This window comes from Bombina bombina, chromosome 1 (genome assembly GCF_027579735.1).
Source record: "Bombina bombina isolate aBomBom1 chromosome 1, aBomBom1.pri, whole genome shotgun sequence".
Taxonomy (NCBI): Eukaryota; Metazoa; Chordata; class Amphibia; order Anura; family Bombinatoridae; genus Bombina; species Bombina bombina.
Window position 1 is genome coordinate 489886821 of NC_069499.1, and position 20928 is coordinate 489907748.

Genomic DNA, 20928 nt, shown 5'->3' on the forward strand with positions numbered 1-20928 from the left:
TACAAAGATAAGAATATAATACTGTACAAAAAACTAATACTATAAGATCATAAAAAGATAAGAATATAATACTGTACAAAAAAACTAATACTATAGATCATAAAAAGATAAGAATATAATACTGTACAAAAATACCCTGGAAACTATAGTAAAAGCAGCAGTTCTTACCAAAATCTCATATATACTGTATGTATATGTTGTGTATCAGTGTGACTGTGTAGTATACTCACACACAACATATACATACAGTATATAAATCTCTGAGATTTTGGTAAGAACTGTTGCTTCTACTATAGTTTGGTATTTTCAAATAGCAAACATATCTATGTGAATTTACAAAAATAAATCAAAAGGAGTAATTTCCAAAACATATGCATCTGGCATAACATGTCATAAGGAAAAATACAATACAGTGTCAGTTCTAACAAGAATTGGGGAAAAAATACATAACAAAACATTTTATAATCGCATATGAGCTTGAGCAGCAGCCTCTCTAATGAGCAATAGACAGCTATTTTTTTACAGCAAAAGCAACTACAAAAAATGTATATAAAGTTTATATTAAAAAGTTTTGAACTGCATTTCTCTTTAACAAGCTAAATCCATGCCATACAGACAATGCTGTTGTTTGACTTACATATTTAGCAATAGGGAACAGATATTGTGAATAATTGTTTAAATGGTAGTTGTTGCTCATGCTGCAAAATAACCTCAACTTAGGCATCTGCAGATTTGTACTTTAAAACAGCTTTTTAATTGTCATCCAAGTAAAAGAAAAGTCTTTTGGAGTGAGTTTCTCCCTTGTTCTCTGGGGTTGGGGTGGGCTTCCTAGATATATTTTCATTCTTGTTGGAGGTAAAGGGCTTTGGAGTTGGACATAGACAAAAGCAGACTTTCAACAATTAGTATGTTAGCAACTTTGAAGAACTTTTAACAAATTAGGTTGTCCCCTTTTGCGTGCTGCAAATCAGTGCTACTGTCCCTTTAACAGATGTCAAATACCCATTATGGTAAAACATAAAGGTGTTTAGATCATTGCTGCCACATACCTTACAGTATTTACACATGGCTGGAATAATAGTAGTGATTTCAGAGAAGGACTAATTATTTATAATTAACCAGCTATATATATATATATATGAGATTGGGCCCCATTTACTATTGGCCACATGGCTTCTAGGTCCCTCAAGAGAGATAGATAGCTATCCAGTCCCTCCATAGTGGTGATGCAGAATGGGGCAAAAAATGCAAATGTATAAAACACACTGAACTTCGTCTTTCATGCTGCTATTATAATCCTTTCCGGATTTCTGCAGTGTTATTTTGAATGTCCCCAGCATGTACCCACTGCAGAATCAATGTCTGGTACACAGTCTCCCTAACACATTCTTTCCTCCCCGAGCTCCAGGATACACACACATATACACAAAGGCATACACACATAGACAATCACACATGCACACACAAAGATAAATATATATATATATATATATATATATATATATACATACATATATATACACAGTATATATACACGCACATACACAAATACACACACACTACACATACACACACAGACACAAATACAGAAACATACACACATAGACACAAAGGCATACACATATAGACAAGCACACACACACAAGAATACATACATACAAACACATATGTACATGCACATGTTACAATACTGCATAGGCATAAAGCACAATAAAAACACATGCTGACACCTAAAATGTGCACTAAAGTTTAGGTATGCAGTTTATTAATCCTGCCTCTGCTCTGGAATGCAATCTTAACTAAAGGCACAGAGGCTGTAAATAACAGTGATAGGACCCGGTCTTTACACTGCCCTGCTAAATGAAGCATGACCAAACTGATAAGACTGTTAATGACCTGAATACACGTTGTTTTAAAGTATGCAAAGAATAACAGTACTCACTGGGGACACACTGCATGGGTGGACCGCTCTGCACATGAATCAGTGATCACAGAGGAAACAATCAGTCAACAAGCCGCTCCTAGTTACCAGAGTGTCACTCTTTGATCTCAGATGGCTGGAGGACTAGGACCAAATAATATTAGAGCAACGGACCAGTGTGGGGAATGTTAATTGGGGGAGGCAGGCAACTGCTACTATCGTGTTATCAGTTTAGCAAGAACTGAGCAGTATGCCTGATCTGCCACTGTTAACTACCCCTTATATAGCTGGTCCTGCAACTCCCCTTACTGTCCCACACATTTTATAAGTACCAGAGAGTCCCTAAGATGACAGATAGTGCCACAAAAAAACTGTTCTGTTTTTTTTTTCAGATACAAACACCACCAGGATCTAGTAATTAAACAGGGTGCTTTGATCCTGTGCAGCACAGAGTCCTTTACTGACGTGTTCATTTCTGCATGTGGACTTGGCGCTGCACAGAATCAAAGCACATGCTTTAATTACCAGTTCCTTGCAATAGCTGTATCTACATTGGGAGATAATGATATGAATTTGAGGCATGTTTTAATGTGTCAGTGGCAACTTACCTCTTTGTATCACTGATGGCTTTTACCTTTTATCCACCTGACAAAAGTCGCTAGCACACACTAATGCTTCTCTTCTTGGCAGAGTCACTCACACAGACTGAAGTGAATGTGATCACTGTGTGCAGTATGGTTTCCACAAATGTCCCACATGGCTGCCGCGCTCCAGCTTCCCACTGCATGTGCTGTGCTGAAGAGAGCTAAGGGTCTGTCAGCCCCGCCTTCCCTACCAGTCATGAAGAGAAGCATTTTCAAAGCAGTGGGATTGGCTGGGTGGCTCAGGGCCCAGTTTATCAATACTCTGGCAGCGGTGCAGCACAATTGGGCTTTACATAATGTCATGTGACATCGGTAATGGTCCGGTACCATATTACATAAAAAAAAAAATCAGAAGATAGCAGAAACATTTTATTAATAAACTGTAATAGTATTAGGACTATTGCCCCTAAATTCTATACATGTCATATGACTTTAGCAGCCGGCAAGGTACTGTTAGGACAAAAAAAAAAACAGAACACTTTAAACTTAATTTGTTTAATTACGCAGGGGGGGCAAGCGGGGGGGCAAATTTCTTTCTGAGGGGGGCAATTGCCCCCCCTTGCCCCCCTGTAGTGACGCCTATGAATGTATGGTATGAATAGACAGGTCCAATAACATTTATTTTCCTTATAGCCAATGAGATAGCTCATTTGTTTGTTTTTTGTCCCAACTTAAGATCCTACAGTATCTGTTGAATCTTGGTAGAGCTGATTCAGCCTTTCAGTGTCAATAAATTGAGTATCATTAAAGGGACACTAAACCCAAATTTTTTCTTTCATGATTCAGATAGAGCATGACATTTTAATAAACTTTCTTATTTACTCCTATTAATTTTTCTTAGTTCTCTTGCTATCTTTATTTAAAAAGCAGGAATGTGATGCATAGGAGCAGGCCCATTTTTGGTTGAGAACCTGGGTTATGCTTGCTTATTGGTGGCTAAATGTAAGCCTCCAAAAAACAAGCGCTATCCATGGTGCTGAACCTAAAATGGGCTGGCTGCTAAGATTTACGTTCCTGCTTTTAAAATAAAGATAGCAAGAGTACGAAGAAAAATTGATACTAGAGCATGACTTTCTAATTTACTCCTATCTGAATCATGAAAGAAAAATGTTGGGTTCAGTGTCCCTTTAAGTTGTGTGACAAAAAAGCCATGATTTATTAGCAGCCATTAATCTGTATATGTCCATCAACCATGTGCTGAGGGCCTTGAATCACTTTTGTGGTGGATGCACTATATTAATACAAATATTATATCCTAGTAGTAATTACCAGTGACCAACCCTCCCCAAGGTTTTTTTTAATACAGTAAAGGTGCATAGGCCCCAAATAAAACAAAAACATTCATGGTAAAGAGTGTAAATTAGAATGTATCGATATTTTTTATATATTTTGCATCAGCATGTATTGTTGTTAGTGTATAGAATTATTGCATGCTATTGAGACATATCCATGGTTTGTTTTATTTTTATTTTATTTTTTTCTATCCATGCATATATACATATCGATATAAATACAATAGCTTCCTGTTTTTTATTTCTTCTAACAGCTAGTGGTTCAGCGTTTAGGATATGATACCCGTGTGACCGTTCTTGGTCATGTGCAGCGAGGAGGCACGCCATCTGCTTTTGACCGTGTATTGGTAAATTCTTGCTGTTTGTTTTTTGTTGTTTTTTTACTCAATTTTATTTAATAATTGTGAAGCGTTGCCCCCCCCCCCCCCCAATGTTTGACTTTACTTAGTCAACTCAATTTTGTATTCGGCCAAAAATGGCAGCGAGACATTGACACGCTTTGTCTGCATGATTTTTCTTTTTTCTTTTTTTCTTTTTTTTATTCTATTGCACTGGCTGTGAGCGTAGGATCAGAAGCTGTGAAACATTGTACTACGTCTATTGTCTTCTCAGTATAATGTTTTTAAGCTGTAAATTATGTTTAAATTTAAATGTTTTGTGCAGTTTTTTTCTTTCATGTACCTGTGTGCTAAATTTGTTTGGCAGAGCTCTATGTATCTTTAAAATGACATTTAAACTCAAAATAAGTTCCCCATAAGCATAACAAAATCGCAGTGCAATACTTTCATTAATTACTTTGCCTAGTTTTCCTGTAATTAACTCCTGAAAAGCGTGCTTTTAACATATCATCCCAGAGAAGCTGGAGTACATACCATAGACCTAAAGGGACATTGTACTGTTAAACTAGATTCCTCTTACTTAAGGTGTTTCAATTACTTGTTAAAGCAATGTATATAATCAGAGCAAAAATTGCTTCTTTAGGTTTATTCTTATTATATGAAAAAAGCATTTTTTTCTAATTGAAAACACAACCCACTTATATGGACTGCATTTACATATAACAGCAGATAGCCTTATCTCTGTCTATGCACAAAGGCTGAAATGTAGAGAAAGCAATTAAACATTAACATTCTAGTATCTGTCACTTTAAGCCCCACTGGTCTGCTGTTAATTCGTCTTTACATAGCGTTCCTTTAGAGTATACAAACATATTCATATTTTCAGTATAGATGGTGGTATTAACAGACAAAATCATATATTTAAAATAACAATATAAAGGAAAAGGAGCTATTTGAAACAATTGAATGCACTTCAGAAGATTAAATTAATCATTGGGAACATATTAAAGGGAAGAAAATGTTACTGTACAATGTACCCTGTAATCTTAGAATAGTGATGGAGCTCATGTACATCTGACTTGAAGAAACCTACCTGACAAACTACCTGGTGCTTTGCAATACATTTTGTCTACAGAAGTGATGGTAATTACATATGAGACACTTTGATATTTAAATGTATATTAAAAATGATGAATAATACATATTGCAATGATTTACATTAAGTATAAGCCACTGCTCTAGTGTTTTTTTTTTAATTACAACAATGAATAGACTGTTCCATATCTCTAAGACAATAAAGACTTCTATGAAGTTTATTAGGCTATTCTTCTATTAAACTCCTGTCTTTTACTCACTATGCAGGCACAATGACACACACTGTTTTATAGTTAAGTGATCTTCTGTTTTCATTTATTTACAGAGTAGTAAAATGGGCATGGAAGCCGTAATAGCATTGCTTGAGGCTACACCTGCTACTCCAGCTTGTGTAGTGAGTCTGTCTGGCAACCAGTCAGTCAGACTGCCCCTGATGGAATGCGTTCAAGTGGTAAGTTATTTCTTTAAGATCAAACTATATTATTACTATTGCTACAATATATTTATAAAGTGCTAACATACTGCTCAGCGCTATGGCACTGGGTGCAGAGTTAAAGCAAAAGACAAATCCACAAACAATAAAGTGGTAGAGACCCCTAGTCTCCGAGTTACCATCTGATGTACATGGTTACATGTTGTGACCTACAGGACAAGTGGGATTGTGAGCTTAACCACTTAGATGCGCATGACGAAGCATCCTCATCATGCACACCTCTCCTGCAGTGCGGATAACAAACCACTGGTGACATCACAAGGACTTCAGGGAAGAGATGGGGAATGGAGCTGCAGTCTCCTTTTCCTATCTGTAGTGCGGCAGTCCCCGGGAACTGGATCAGAAGGGGGGACCACAGGTTTGTTATTTTTATATATATATATATATATATATATATATATATATATATATATATATATATATATATATATATATATATATATATATATATATATATATTCCTCTCTGGTTAAGATTACTCTATACATTTCAAAAATGTAAATAGCCTAGTGGGTTGTGACAGTAATATAATACATTTAAAAACTTGTGGACATTGGTTCAATTCCAGGTAAATGCTATTTCTCCAACATAGGTGTGTCCGGTCCACGGCGTCATCCTTACTTGTGGGATATTCTCTTCCCCAACAGGAAATGGCAAAGAGCCCAGCAAAGCTGGTCACATGATCCCTCCTAGGCTCCGCCTTCCCCAGTCATTCTCTTTGCCGTTGCACAGGCAACATCTCCACGGAGATGGCTAAGAGTTTTTTGGAGTTTAAATGTAGTTTTTATTCTTCAATCAAGAGTTTATTTTAAAATAGTGCTGGTATGTACTATTTACTCTGAAACAGAAAGGAGATGAAGATTTCTGTTTGTAAGAGGAAAATGATTTTAGCAACCGTTACTAAAATCGATGGCTGTTTCCACACAGGACTGTTGAGATGAATTAACTTCAGTTGGGGGAAACAGTGAGCAGACATTTGCTGCTTGAGGTATGACACATTTCTAACAAGACTTGGTAATGCTGGAAGCTGTCATTTTCCCTATGGGATCCGGTAAGCCATTTTCTTAATTTTTAATATAAGAATAAAGGGCTTCACAAGGGCTTTAAAGACTGGTAGACATTTTTCTGGGCTAAAACAATTACTTTATAAGCATATTTAATGGTTTATAACTTTGTAGAGTTATTTTAATCTTGGGAATTCTGTTAAAAAAACGGCAGGCACTGTATTGGACACCTTTTTCACTGGGGGCCTTTTCTAGTCATAGACAGAGCCTCATTTTCGCGCCACTAATGCGCAGTTGTTTTTGAGAAGCAAGGCATGCAGATGCATGTGTGAGGAGCTCAGATCCACTGAAAAAGCTTATTGAAGGCGTCATTTGGTATCGTATTCCCCTCTGGGCTTGGTTGGGTCTCAGCAAAGCAGATACCAGGGACTTTATAGGGGTTAAATGTAAAAACGGCTCCGGTTCCGTTATTGTAAGAGTTAAAGCTTTCAAATTTGGTGTGCAATACTTTTAAGGCTTTAAGACACTGTGGTGAAATTTTGGTGAATTTTGAACAATTCCTTCATACTTTTGCGCATATTCAGTAATAAAGTGTGTTCAGTTTAAAATTTAAAGTGACAGTAACGGTTTTATTTTAAAACGTTTTTTGTGCTTTGTTATCAAGTTTATGCCTATTAACATGTCTGAACTATCAGATAGACGATGTTCTGTATGTTCGGAAGCCAAGGTTCCTCTCCATTTAAATATATGTGATGAATGTGACAAACAAAGTAGGGACAATGATGCCACTGATAATAATGTTGCCCAAAATGATTCCTTAAGTGAGGGGAGTAAGCATGGTACTGCATCATCTCCTTCTATGTCTACACCAGTCTTGCCCACTCAGGAGGTCCCTAGTGCATCTAGTGCGCCAATCCTCCTTACTATGCAACAATTAACGGCTGTAATGGATAATTCTATTAAAAACATTTTAGCCAAAATGCCCACTTATCAGCGAAAGCGCGACTGCTCTGTTTTAGATACTGAAGAGCATGAGGACGCTGATGATAATGGTTCTGACATGCCCTTACACCAGTCTGAAGGGGCCAGGGAGGTTTTGTCTGAGGGAGAAATTTCAGATTCAGGAAAAATTTCTCAACAAGCTGAACCTGACGTTATTACATTCAAATTTAATTTGGAACATCTCCGCGCTCTGCTTAAGGAGGTGTTATCTACTCTGGATGATTGTGACAATTTGGTCATTCCAGAGAAATTATGTAAGATGGACAAGTTCCTAGAGGTCCCGGTGCCCCCCGAAGCTTTTCCTATACCCAAGCGGGTGGCGGACATTGTAAATAAAGAATGGGAAAGGCCCGGCATACCTTTTGTCCCTCCCCCTATATTTAAGAAATTATTCCCTATGGTCGACCCCAGGAAGGACTTATGGCAGACAGTCCCCAAGGTCGAGGGGGCGGTTTCTACTCTAAACAAACGCACCACTATCCCTATAGAAGATAGTTGTGCTTTCAAAGATCCTATGGATAAAAAATTAGAGGGTTTGCTTAAAAAGATGTTTGTTCAGCAAGGTTACCTTCTACAACCAATTTCATGCATTGTTCCTGTCACTACAGCAGCGTGTTTCTGGTTCGAAGAACTAGAAAAGTCGCTCAATAAAGCATCTTCTTATGAGGAGGTTATGGACAGAGTTCAAGCACTTAAATTGGCTAACTCTTTTACCTTAGACGCCACTTTGCAATTAGCTAGATTAGCGGCGAAAAATTCAGGTTTTGCTATTGTGGCGCGCAGAGCGCTTTGGCTAAAGTCTTGGTCAGCGGATGTGTCCTCCAAGAACAAATTGCTTAACATCCCTTTCAAGGGGAAAACGCTGTTTGGCCCTGACTTGAAAGAGATTATTTCAGACATCACTGGGGGAAAGGGCCACGCCCTTCCTCAGGATAGGTCTTTTAAGGCTAAAAATAAAACAAATTTTCGTCCCATTCGCAGAAACGGACCAGCCTCAAATTCTACATCCTCTAAGCAAGAGGGTAATTCTTCTCAAACCAAGCCAGCCTGGAGACCGATGCAAGGCTGGAACAAAGGTAAGCAGGCCAAGAAGCCTGCTACCGCTACCAAGACAGCATGAGATGCTGGCCCCCGATCCGGGACCGGATCTGGTGGGGGGCAGACTCTCTCTCTTCGCTCAGGCTTGGGCAAGAGATGTTCAGGATCCTTGGGCGCTAGAAATAGTTTCTCAAGGTTATCTCCTGGAATTCAAGGAACTACCCCCAAGGGGAAGGTTCCACAGGTCTCAATTGTCTTCAGACCAAATAAAAAGACAGGCATTCTTACATTGTGTAGAAGACCTGTTAAAAATGGGAGTGATTCATCCTGTTCCATTAGGAGAACAAGGGATGGGGTTTTACTCCAATCTGTTCATAGTTCCCAAAAAAGAGGGAACATTCAGGCCAATTTTGGATCTCAAGATCCTAAACAAATTTCTCAGGGTTCCATCGTTCAAAATGGAAACCATTCGGACAATTCTTCCTACCATCCAGGAAGGTCAATTCATGACCACGGTGGATTTAAAGGATGCGTATCTACATATTCCTATCCACAAGGAACATCATCGGTTCCTAAGATTCGCCTTTCTGGACAAGCATTACCAGTTTGTGGCACTTCCATTCGGATTAGCCACTGCTCCAAGAATTTTCACAAAGGTACTAGGGTCCCTTCTAGCGGTGCTAAGGCCAAGGGGCATTGCAGTAGTACCTTACTTGGACGACATACTAATTCAAGCGTTGTCTCTGCCACAAGCAAAGGCTCATACGGACATTGTCCTAGCCTTTCTCAGATCTCACGGGTGGAAAGTGAACGTAGAAAAAAGTTCTCTATTCCCGTCAACAAGAGTTCCCTTCTTGGGAACAATAATAGACTCCTTAGAAATGAAGATTTTTCTGACAGAGGCCAGAAAATCAAAACTTCTAAGCTCTTGTCAAGTACTTCATTCTGTTCTTCTTCCTTCCATAGCGCAGTGCATGGAAGTAATAGGTTTGATGGTTGCGGCAATGGACATAGTTCCTTTTGCGCGAATTCATCTAAGACCATTACAACTGTGCATGCTCAGACAGTGGAATGGGGATTATACAGACTTGTCCCCGACGATCCAAGTAGATCAGAGGACCAGAGATTCACTCCATTGGTGGCTGACCCTGGACAACCTGTCTCAAGGGATGAGCTTCCGCAGACCAGAGTGGGTCATTGTCACGACCGACGCCAGTCTGGTGGGCTGGGGCGCGGTCTGGAAACCCCTGAAAGCTCAGGGTCTATGGTCTCGGGAAGAATCTCTTCTCCCGATAAACATTCTGGAACTGAGAGCGATATTCAATGCTCTCAAGGCTTGGCCTCAACTAGCAAAGGCCAAATTCATAAGGTTTCAATCAGACAACATGACGACTGTTGCATATATCAACCATCAGGGGGGAACAAGGAGTTCCCTGGCGATGGAAGAAGTGACCAAAGTAATTCAATGGGCGGAGATTCACTCCTGCCACTTGTCTGCAATCCACATCCCAGGAGTGGAAAATTGGGAAGCGGATTTTCTGAGTCGTCAGACATTTCATCCGGGGGAGTGGGAACTCCATCCGGAAATCTTTGCCCACATAACTCAATTATGGGGCATTCCAGACATGGATCTGATGGCGTCTCGTCAGAACTTCAAGGTTCCTTGCTACAGGTCCAGATCCAGGGATCCCAAGGCGACTCTAGTAGATGCACTAGTAGCGCCCTGGACCTTCAACCTAGCTTATGTATTCCCACCGTTTCCTCTCATTCCCAGGCTGGTAGCCAGGATCAATCAGGAGAGGGCTTCGGTGATCTTGATAGCTCCTGCGTGGCCACGCAGAACTTGGTATGCAGACCTGGTGAATATGTCATCGGCTCCACCATGGAAGCTACCTTTGAGACGGGACCTTCTTGTTCAAGGTCCGTTCGAACATCCGAATCTGGCCTCACTCCAACTGACTGCTTGGAGATTGAACGCTTGATTTTATCAAAGCGTGGGTTCTCAGATTCTGTCATTGATACTCTTATTCAGGCTAGAAAGCCTGTAACTAGAAAAATTTACCATAAAGTATGGAAGAAATATATCTGTTGGTGCGAATCGAAAGGATTCCCATGGAACAGGATAAAAATTCCTAAGATTCTATCCTTTCTACAAGAGGGTTTGGAGAAAGGATTATCTGCAAGTTCTTTGAAGGGACAGATTTCTGCTTTATCTGTTTTACTTCACAAAAAGCTGGCGGCTGTGCCAGATGTTCAAGCTTTTGTTCAGGCTCTGGTTAGAATCAAGCCTGTTTACAAACCTTTGACTCCTCCTTGGAGTCTCAATTTAGTTCTTTCAGTTCTTCAAGGGGTTCCGTTTGAACCCTTACATTCCGTAGATATTAAGTTATTATCTTGGAAAGTTTTGTTTTTGGTTGCAATTTCTTCTGCTAGAAGAGTTTCAGAGTTATCTGCTCTGCAGTGTTCTCCTCCTTATCTGGTGTTCCATGCAGATAAGGTGGTTTTGCGTACTAAACCTGGTTTTCTTCCGAAAGTTGTTTCTAACAAAAATATTAACCAGGAGATAGTTGTGCCTTCTTTGTGTCCGAATCCAGTTTCAAGGAAGGAACGTTTGTTGCACAATTTGGATGTAGTTCGTGCTCTAAAATTCTATTTAGAGGCTACAAAGGATTTCAGACAAACATCTTCCTTGTTTGTTGTTTATTCTGGTAAAAGGAGAGGTCAAAAAGCAACTTCTACCTCTCTCTCTTTTTGGCTTAAAAGCATCATCCGATTGGCTTATGAGACTGCCGGACGGCAGCCTCCTGAAAGAATCACAGCTCACTCCACTAGGGCTGTGGCTTCCACATGGGCCTTCAAGAACGAGGCTTATGTTGATCAGATATGTAAGGCAGCGACTTGGTCTTCACTGCACACTTTTACCAAATTTTACAAATTTGATACTTTTGCTTCTTCTGAGGCTATTTTTGGGAGAAAGGTTTTGCAAGCCGTGGTGCCTTCCATCTAGGTGACCTGATTTGCTCCCTCCCATCATCCGTGTCCTAAAGCTTTGGTATTGGTTCCCACAAGTAAGGATGACGCCGTGGACCGGACACACCTATGTTGGAGAAAACAGAATTTATGCTTACCTGATAAATTACTTTCTCCAACGGTGTGTCCGGTCCACGGCCCGCCCTGGTTTTTTAATCAGGTCTGATGAATTATTTTCTCTAACTACAGTCACCACGGTATCATATGATTTCTCCTATGCATATTCCTCCTTTACGTCGGTCGAATGACTGGGGAAGGCGGAGCCTAGGAGGGATCATGTGACCAGCTTTGCTGGGCTCTTTGCCATTTCCTGTTGGGGAAGAGAATATCCCACAAGTAAGGATGACGCCGTGGACCGGACACACCGTTGGAGAAAGTAATTTATCAGGTAAGCATAAATTCTGTTTTTATAATATTTCTCTGTACAATAAAACCAATTGTTAATATTAATAAAGTCTACAGATTTAGAACAATCCTGTTAGCTCAGGATGCTAAGACATAGATCTAGCCATCTTATGATCCTTTAAGACTGAGGTTCGATTCCCAATGGTTTAAATACATTTTTAATTACCTAATTTTTCAGAATAATTTTCTCCTCTGGTTATAATCACTTTATGCTTTTTGAATATTTCAAAAATTTAAATTGCCTGGTGGACTATCACATTAACATAATAATAATTTTACAAACTTGAGGACATTGGTTCGATTCCAGGTAGATGTAATTTTATGAATATATCTGTATAACAATTATTTGCTAACACTAGTAAGGAGTCTATAGCTTTAGTACTATCATGTTAGCTCAGGATGTAGAGACATCATTTTAAATTATTTTTGAACCCTTAAGACAGAGGTCCGATTCCCACATTTACATTTAGGTTTATAAGGTTTTATTGAATGTTTTATTTCATTTTTATGTTTGTTAATTATGTATAAATGAATTGTATTTGATAAGATGCCAATTATATGTATTTTTGCTATGTGGCAAAAGTATTTTTCTTAATTAAATCAATAAGACATGAGGACTCTGTCAAAACACCTGCAAAAGAATCCAGGACCCAATCAGAAGTGGAGTTACAACTATAAAAGGTCATCAGGACCATCTTGAGATCATCCTTGAAAAAGCCAAGCTGTGATTAGGGAAACGATTGTTGGAGTAGTGATGTCACAAAAGGGGCGGAGCCTTGTTCCTTACCAGACTAACAGAGCATTCATTGGACATTTGTGATACACACAGTCTTTTGTTTGTAGTAGTCTATGATTAGGACAGTCTCATTATATTACAAAAAAGAGGGGTAGTGTATCGGCGCTAATCTGTATAACCTATATAGAAAACACACAAATAGGTATATCTCCTTAAATACCTGTGAACTGTGAGGGATAGTTTAACTTAAATCTATTACTAGATATAAGATATTAGGATTCAGTGGCGCTGCCCAGTGGCTGAATCTATATAGGATTTAATTGAGAATACAAATAAACTTTTAAAAAAAGTTTTGGATATTTCCGAATGGGATTTCAATCTTAGGCTTTAATAGGCTTGTTCTTAAAAAAAATATAGTCTTTAAAAAAATCCCTCTTTCTTTTATATTTTTAGAGGGTCCTGAGAAAAGTAGGGTTTACCTGAAATTGAAACGGGTGAATGCCCAAAACTGTGCTATATAATAAAACTGATCCTATACATCAGCTAGCACTTGATTCAATGATTTCAAGGGGAAAAAAATGGTTATAAGGAAAAAAAACGGTTATGCAGCCAATCTGTGTAATATCAAAATTCTCTGGGCTTATTCAGTTTAAAATGATAAAAAAAATCGCAAATAAAATGTTGCAATACATGAATATGCATATACACAACTTTAAAACAATTGTTGCAATTTGCCGCAATAGCGGTTATAAAGTTACCCTTTTTCAATTTCAGGGCTACTATTTAAATCAATCAGAAAGTCCACAGATATGGAATATATGCAAAAGGAGATCTTCTTTCTTTGATTTTCCTAAAAGATAAACAAAAAGGACAGGGGATCCTTGTCAGATATATGGTGAAGTTTTAAACATAAGGTGTCTTTAGTTACTTATTAGGACACATGGTGGTGTCCTAATAAGACCTTATCGTCCTCTTTCCTTTTCTTTTACAAGATATGACTAGTCCACGGATTTCATCCTTGTGGGATATCGCCTCCTGGTCAGCAGGAGGAGGCAAAGAGCACCACAGCAGAGCTGTATATATAGCTCATCCCTTCCCTCCCACTCCAGTCATTCTCTTTGGCTGTGTTAGTGATAGGAAGAGGTAAAGTGAGGTGTTAGTTTAGATTCTTCAATCAAGAGTTTTTTTTTATTTTTAAATGGTGCCAGAGTGTACTATTTTACTACCGGGCATCCTCTGGAGTAAAACCAATTATGCTACGGGAACTTGTGAGGTTTTAGTCTCGCTACACCTCCCATATTGGTGCTGCCTGGATATGGACTTAGTGAATTTTCCTAAGACCCTTCTGTCTTCACAGGACCTCAGGAGGAAGAGTGGACCTCTTGACGCTGTGAGTATTGTCATGCTGTTCCTCAGCATGGAGGTAAGTGCAGTCTCTTTAATTCTGGGGCTCTGCAGCATATCTCAGAACTGACTGTACTCTGCTATTGCAGTTGGGGGTTTATGGGCTCTTATAAGGGTCTCCCTGAGCAAATATGTTGGTTTTCACTTGGTAAAGATAACGGATGACAACCAACACATTGTTAATTTTTCCAGACAGTTCGGCATTTCAGTCATTGGCCAGAAGCGCTGGGAGGTTTACTATAGTACTCAGATGTGGGAGTGCTGTAACGGGCATGACTCTGTTTAATTTTATTATTGCATGGAGTTTGGCTGACGCTGGGGGTAGTGTTAGATGTAGAACTATGGTCTTTACATGAATCCGGTACTTGACGATGCCTTTATTATTTTACCGGGTTCTGTGCTTTGTTTCCACCCACGAAGGGCGGGACTTGATTTTGCGCGCTTATCCGTGCAGTTGCGTCTCATTTGAGTTCCGGTGGTGATACTTTGAGCAGTGTTCTCTTGCAGCTCCTAAGTCCGCTTGTCACGATTTTCTACTAGCGATCTTAGGCACGCTGTTCAGAAGGTAGCGGTGGTCACATGGAGGCAGGTAGGAGCTGCAGCAGAGCTGTGGCGGGGTGACTGTGTTTTTTTTTCTGGGACCAGTGTGTTTTTATAACAGAGCCCACATGAGGAGGGTGAGGTATAAATTAAACCGCTCCTGACTTTCTATTTATTTAAAACACGTTGGGCTTTAATTCAAAGGAGTTTATTAATTAAAGACACAGTACACTGTTTTTATTTGAACTGATTTGTTCTGTTTATCAGTGACTTGACCACGCTTGCCTTTGCTTCTGTTACTATGGAAGACATTGAACACAGTACATGTCCTATGTGTTTAGATGCCATTGTTTAACCCCCTGTTATGTTTTGCCCCCCCATGTATTGAGAGGGCTTTACAGTATAATGAGCAGAATTTCTTTAATAAAGATATATCTAATGACTGTTCTCAGACTGATAAGATTCAGGGTATGCCACTACTTTCTCCCCAAGCGTCACAGCCTTTAACGCCCGTACAAACGACGCATGTTCTTCAAAGGTGTCTACTTCTTTCACTCTGCAGGATATGGCTGCAGTTATGTCATCCACTCTTACAGAAGTTTTATCCAAGTTGCCAGTGTTACAAGGCAAACGCAGTAGGACAGAGGCCCATGTGGTCCCTGCGACTTCTGATGCTTTGATGGCTATCTCCGATATACCTTCCAGGGCTCTGAATTGGGGGGTAAGGAGGCCCTGTCTGAGGGGGAACTGTCTGACTCAGGAAGTGCATTGCCCCCGACAAATTCAGACGTCATGTCCTTCAGATTTAATCTTGAACACCTCCGTCTTTCTCTTGTAAGGTGTATCCAGTCCACGGATCATCCATTACTTGTGGGATATTCTCCTTCCCAACAGGAAGTTGCAAGAGGATCACCCACAGCAGAGCTGCTATATAGCTCCTCCCCTAACTGCCATATCCAGTCATTCTCTTGCAACTCTCAACAAGCATGGAGGTAGTAAGAGGAAAGTGGTGAAATGTAGCTGTTATCTTGCTTCAATCAAAAGTTTGTTATTTTTAAATGGTACCGGAGTTGTACTATTTTGTCCCAGGCAGAAAAATAGAAGAATCTGCCTGTGATTTCTATGATCTTAGCAGGTTGTAACTAAGATCCATTGCTGTTCTCACACATGACTGAAGAGAGAGGTAACTTCAGCGGGGGAATGGCGTGCAGGTTATCCTGATATGAGGTATGTGCAGTTAAAATTATTTTCTAGAAGATGTGAATGCTAGAAAAATGCTGCTGATATCAAATTTATGTAAGTTAAGCCTGAATACAGTGATTTAATAGCGACTGGTATCATGCTTACTTTCTGAGGTAATACTCTTTTATATTTACAATATAAAGCGTTTGCTGGCATGTTTAAACGTTTTTATATATACTTTGGTGATAAAACTTTATTGGGGCCTAGTTTTTTCCACATGGCTGGCTTAAATTTGCCTAGAAACAGTTTCCTGAGGCTTTCCACTGTGTTACTATGAGTGGGAGGGGCCTAATTTAGCGCTTTTTTGCGCAGTAAAAATTACAGACTTAGACATCCAGCTTCCTCCAGGAGTCCCATGAACGCTATAGGACATCTCTAAAGGGGCTCAGAGGCTTTCCAAAATCGTTGGTTGGGGAAGGTAGGCCCACAGCAAGGCTGTGGCAGTTTAGTGTGACTTTTAAAAAAAAGTCTATCGTTTTTTTTTTTTTTATATGTTTTTTTAACTAAGGGGTTAATCATCCATTTGCAAGTGGGTGCAATGCTCTGTTAGCTTATTATACACACTGTAAAAATTTCGTTTGATTTGCTGCCTTTTTTCACTGTTTTTCAAATTCTGACAAAATTTGTTTCTCTTAAAGGCACAGTACCGTTTTTGTTTTTTGCTTGTGATTTAAAGTGTTTTCCAAGCTTGCTGGTCTCATTGCTAGTCTGTACAAACATGTCTGACATAGAGGAAACTCCTTGTTCACTATGTTTAAAAGCCATGGTGGAACCCCCTCTTAGAATATGTACCAAATGTACTGATTTCACTTTAAGCAATAAAGATCATATTCTGTCTTTAAAAAAATTTATCACCAGAAGAATCTGACGAGGGGGAAGTTATGCCGACTAACTCTCCCCACGTGTCCGATCCTTTGACTCCAGCTCAAGGGACTCGCGCTCAAATGGCGCCAAGTACATCTAGGGCGCCCATAGCGTTTACTTTACAATACATGGCGGCAGTCATGGATAATACACTGTCAGCGGTATTAGCCAGACTACCTGAATTTAGAGAAAAGCGAGATAGCTCTGGAGTTAGACGAAATACAGAGCATACTGACGCTTTAAGAGCTATGTCTGATACTGCCTCACAATATGCAGAAGCTGAAGGAGAGCTTCTTTCTGTGGGTGATGTTTCTGACTCAGGGAAGATGATACAACCTGATTCTGATATTTCTACATTTAAATTTAAGCTTGAACACCTCCGCGTGTTACTCAGGGAGGTTTTAGCTGCTCTGAATGACTGTGATACAATTGCAGTGCCAGAGAAATTGTGTAGACTGGATAAATACTATGCAGTGCCGGTGTGCACTGATGTTTTTCCAATACCTAAAAGGTTTACAGAAATTATTACTAAGGAATGGGATAGACCAGGTGTGCCGTTCTCTCCCCCTCCTATTTTTAGAAAAATGTTTCCTATAGACGCCACCACACGGGACTTATGGCAGACAGTTCCTAAGGTGGAGGGAGCAGTTTCTACTCTAGCAAAGCGTACTACTATCCCTGTTGAGGACAGTTGTGCTTTCTTAGATCCAATGGATAAAAAGTTAGAGGGTTACCTTAAGAAAATGTTTATTCAACAAGGTTTTATCCTACAGCCCCTTGCATGCATTGCTCCTGTCACTGCTGCTGCGGCGTTCTGGTTTGAGTCTCTGGAAGAGGCTTTGCAGGTAGCGAATCCATTGGATGACATACTTGACAAGCTTAGAGCACTTAAGCTAGCCAATTCTTTTGTTTCTGATGCCATTGTTCATTTGACTAAACTAACGGCCAAGAATTCTGGTTTTGCTATCCAGGCGCGCAGAGCGCTATGGCTTAAATCATGGTCAGCTGACATTACTTAAAAGTCTAAGCTGCTTAACATTCCCTTCAAGGGGCAGACCCTATTCGGGCCTGGTTTGAAGGAGATTATTGCTGATATCACTGGAGGAAAAGGTCATGCCCTTCCTCAGGATAAGTCCAAATCAAGGGCCAAACAGTCTAATTTACGTGCCTTTCGAAGCTTCAAGGCAAGTGCGGCATCAACTTCCTCTAATGCAAAACAAGAGGGAACTTTTGCTCAGTCCAAGACGGTCTGGAGACCTAACTAGACCTGGAACAAAGGTAAGCAGGCCAAAAAGCCTGCTGCTGCCTCTAAGACAGCATGAAGAAACGGCCCCCTATCCGGTAACGGATCTAGTAGGGGGCAGACTTACGCTCTTCGCCCAGGCGTGGGCAAGAGATGTCCAGGATCCCTGGGCGTTGGAAATTATATCCCAGGGATATCTTCTGGACTTCAAGGCTTCCCCTCCAAAAGGGAGATTTCACCTTTCACAATTATCTGCAAACCAGATAGAGAGAGGCATTCTTACACTGTGTACGAGTCCTCCTAGTTATGGGAGTGATCCATCCAGTTCCAAAGGAGGAACAGGGACAGGGATTTTACTCAAATCTGTTTGTGGTTCCCAAAAAAGAGGGAACCTTCAGACCAATTTTGGATCTAAAGATCTTAAACAAATTCCTCAGAGTTCCATCATTCAAGATGGAGACTATTCGTACCATCCTACCTATGATCCAGGAAGGTCAATACATGACTACAGTGGATCTAAAGGATGCTTATCTTCACATTCCGATACACAAAGATCATCATCGGTTTCTCAGGTTTGCCTTCCTAGACAGGCATTACCAGTTTGTAGCTCTTCCCTTTGGGTTAGCTACACCCCCAAGAATTTTTTACGAAGGTTCTGGGGTCGCTTCTGGCGCTCCTAAGGCCGCGGGGCATAGCAGTGGCCCCTTATCTAGACGACATCCTGATTCAGGCGTCAAACTTCCAAATTGCCAAGTCTCATACGGACATAGTGTTGGCATTTCTGAGGTCGCATGGGTGGAAGGTGAACGAGGAAAAGAGTTCTCTATCCCTCCTCACAAGAGTTTCCTTCCTAGGGACTCTGATAGATTCTGTAGAAATGAAAATTTACCTGACGGAGTCCAGGTTATCAAAACTTCTAAATTCCTGCCGTGTTCTTTATTCCATTCCTCGCCCTTCGGTGACTCAATGCATGGAAGTAATCGGCTTAATGGTAGCGGCAATGGACATAGTGCCGTTTGCACGCCTACATCTCAGACCGCTGCAACTCTGCATGCTCAGTCAGTGGAATGGGGATTACACAAATTTGTCCCCTCTACTAAATCTGTATCAAGAGACCAGGGATTCTCTTCTCTGGTGGCTATCTCGGGTCCATCTGTCCAAAGGTATGACCTTTTCGCAGGCCAGATTGGACAATTGTAACGACAGATGCCAGCCTTCTAGGTTGGGGTGCAGTCTGGAACTACCTGAAGGCTCAGGGAGGAGTCACTCCTTCCAATAAATATTCTGGAACTGAGAGCGATATTCAATGCTCTTCAGGCTTGGCCTCAGTTAGCAACTCTGAGGTTCATCAGATTTCAGTCGGACAACATCACGACTGTGGCTTACATCAACCATCAAGGGGGAACAAGGAGTTCCCTAGCGATGTTAGAAGTCTCAAAGATAATTCGCTGGGCAGAGATTCACTCTTGCCACCTATCAGCTATCCATATCCCAGGTGTAGAGAACTGGGAGGCGGATTTTCTAAGTCGACAGACTTTTCATCCGGGGGAGTGGGAGCTCCATCCGGAGGTGTTTGCACAATTGATTCATCGTTGGGGCAAACCAGAACTGGATCTCATGGCGTCTCGCCAGAACGCCAAGCTTCCTTGTTACGGATCCAGGTCCAGGACCCCAAGGCAACGCTGATAGATGCTCTAGCAGCGCCTTGGTCCTTCAACTTGGCTTATGTGTTTCCACTGTTTCCTCTGCTCCCTCGTCTGATTGCCAAGATCAAGCTGGAGAGAGCATCGGTGATCTTGATAGCTTCTGCGTGGCCACGCAGGACTTGGTATGCAGATCTGGTGGACATGTCATCCTTTCCACCATGGACTCTGCCGCTGAGACAGGACCTTCTACTTCAAGGTCCTTTCAACCATCCAAATCTAATTTCTCTGAGGCGGACTGCATGGAGATTGAACGCTTGATTTTATCAAAGCATGGTTTCTCCGAGTCAGTCATTGATACCTTAATTCAGGCACGAAAGCCTGTCACCAGGAAAATCTATCATAAGATATCCCAGGATATTATCTTTTCTCCAAGAAGGATTGGAAAAAGGATTGTCAGCTAGTTCCTTAAAGGGACAGATTTCTGCGCTGTCTATTCTTTTGCACAAGCGTCTGGCGGATGTTCCAGACATTCAGGCATTTTGTCAGGCTTTAGTTAGAATCAAGCCTGTGTTTAAACCTGTTGCTCCACCTTGGAGCTTAAATTTGGTTCTTAAAGTTCTTCAGGGGGTTCCGTTTGAACCTCTTCATTCCATAGATATCAAACTTTTATCTTGGAAAGTTCTTTTTTTGGTAGCTATTTCCTCGGCTCGTAGAGTTTCCGAGTTATCTGCCTTACAATGTGATTCTCCTTATCTGATCTTCCATGCAGATAAGGTAGTTCTGCGTTCCAAACCTGGGTTTTTACCTAAGGTGGTATCTAATAAGAATATCAATCAAGAGATTGTTGTTCCGTCTTTGTGTCCTAATCCTTCTTCAAAGAAGGAACGCCTATTACACAATCTGGACGTGGTTCATGCTTTAAAGTTTTACTTACAAGCTACTAAAGATTTTCGTCAAACATCTGCTTTGCTTGTTGTCTACTCTGGACAGA

The 20928-nt window shown here is 40.6% G+C and overlaps 1 protein-coding gene across 1 annotated transcript in view; it reads left to right on the top strand.

Annotated features, from left to right (window-relative positions):
- The window catches only part of PFKL (phosphofructokinase, liver type), a 189572-nt gene that overhangs the window by 46005 nt on the left and 122639 nt on the right, over nucleotides 1–20928 (top strand). Inside the window, exons 9-10 of the mRNA XM_053698552.1 lie at nucleotides 4112–4204; nucleotides 5616–5741. Of these exons, the coding sequence (XP_053554527.1) occupies nucleotides 4112–4204; nucleotides 5616–5741 (219 nt within the window). The remainder of the gene's footprint in view (nucleotides 1–4111; nucleotides 4205–5615; nucleotides 5742–20928) is intronic.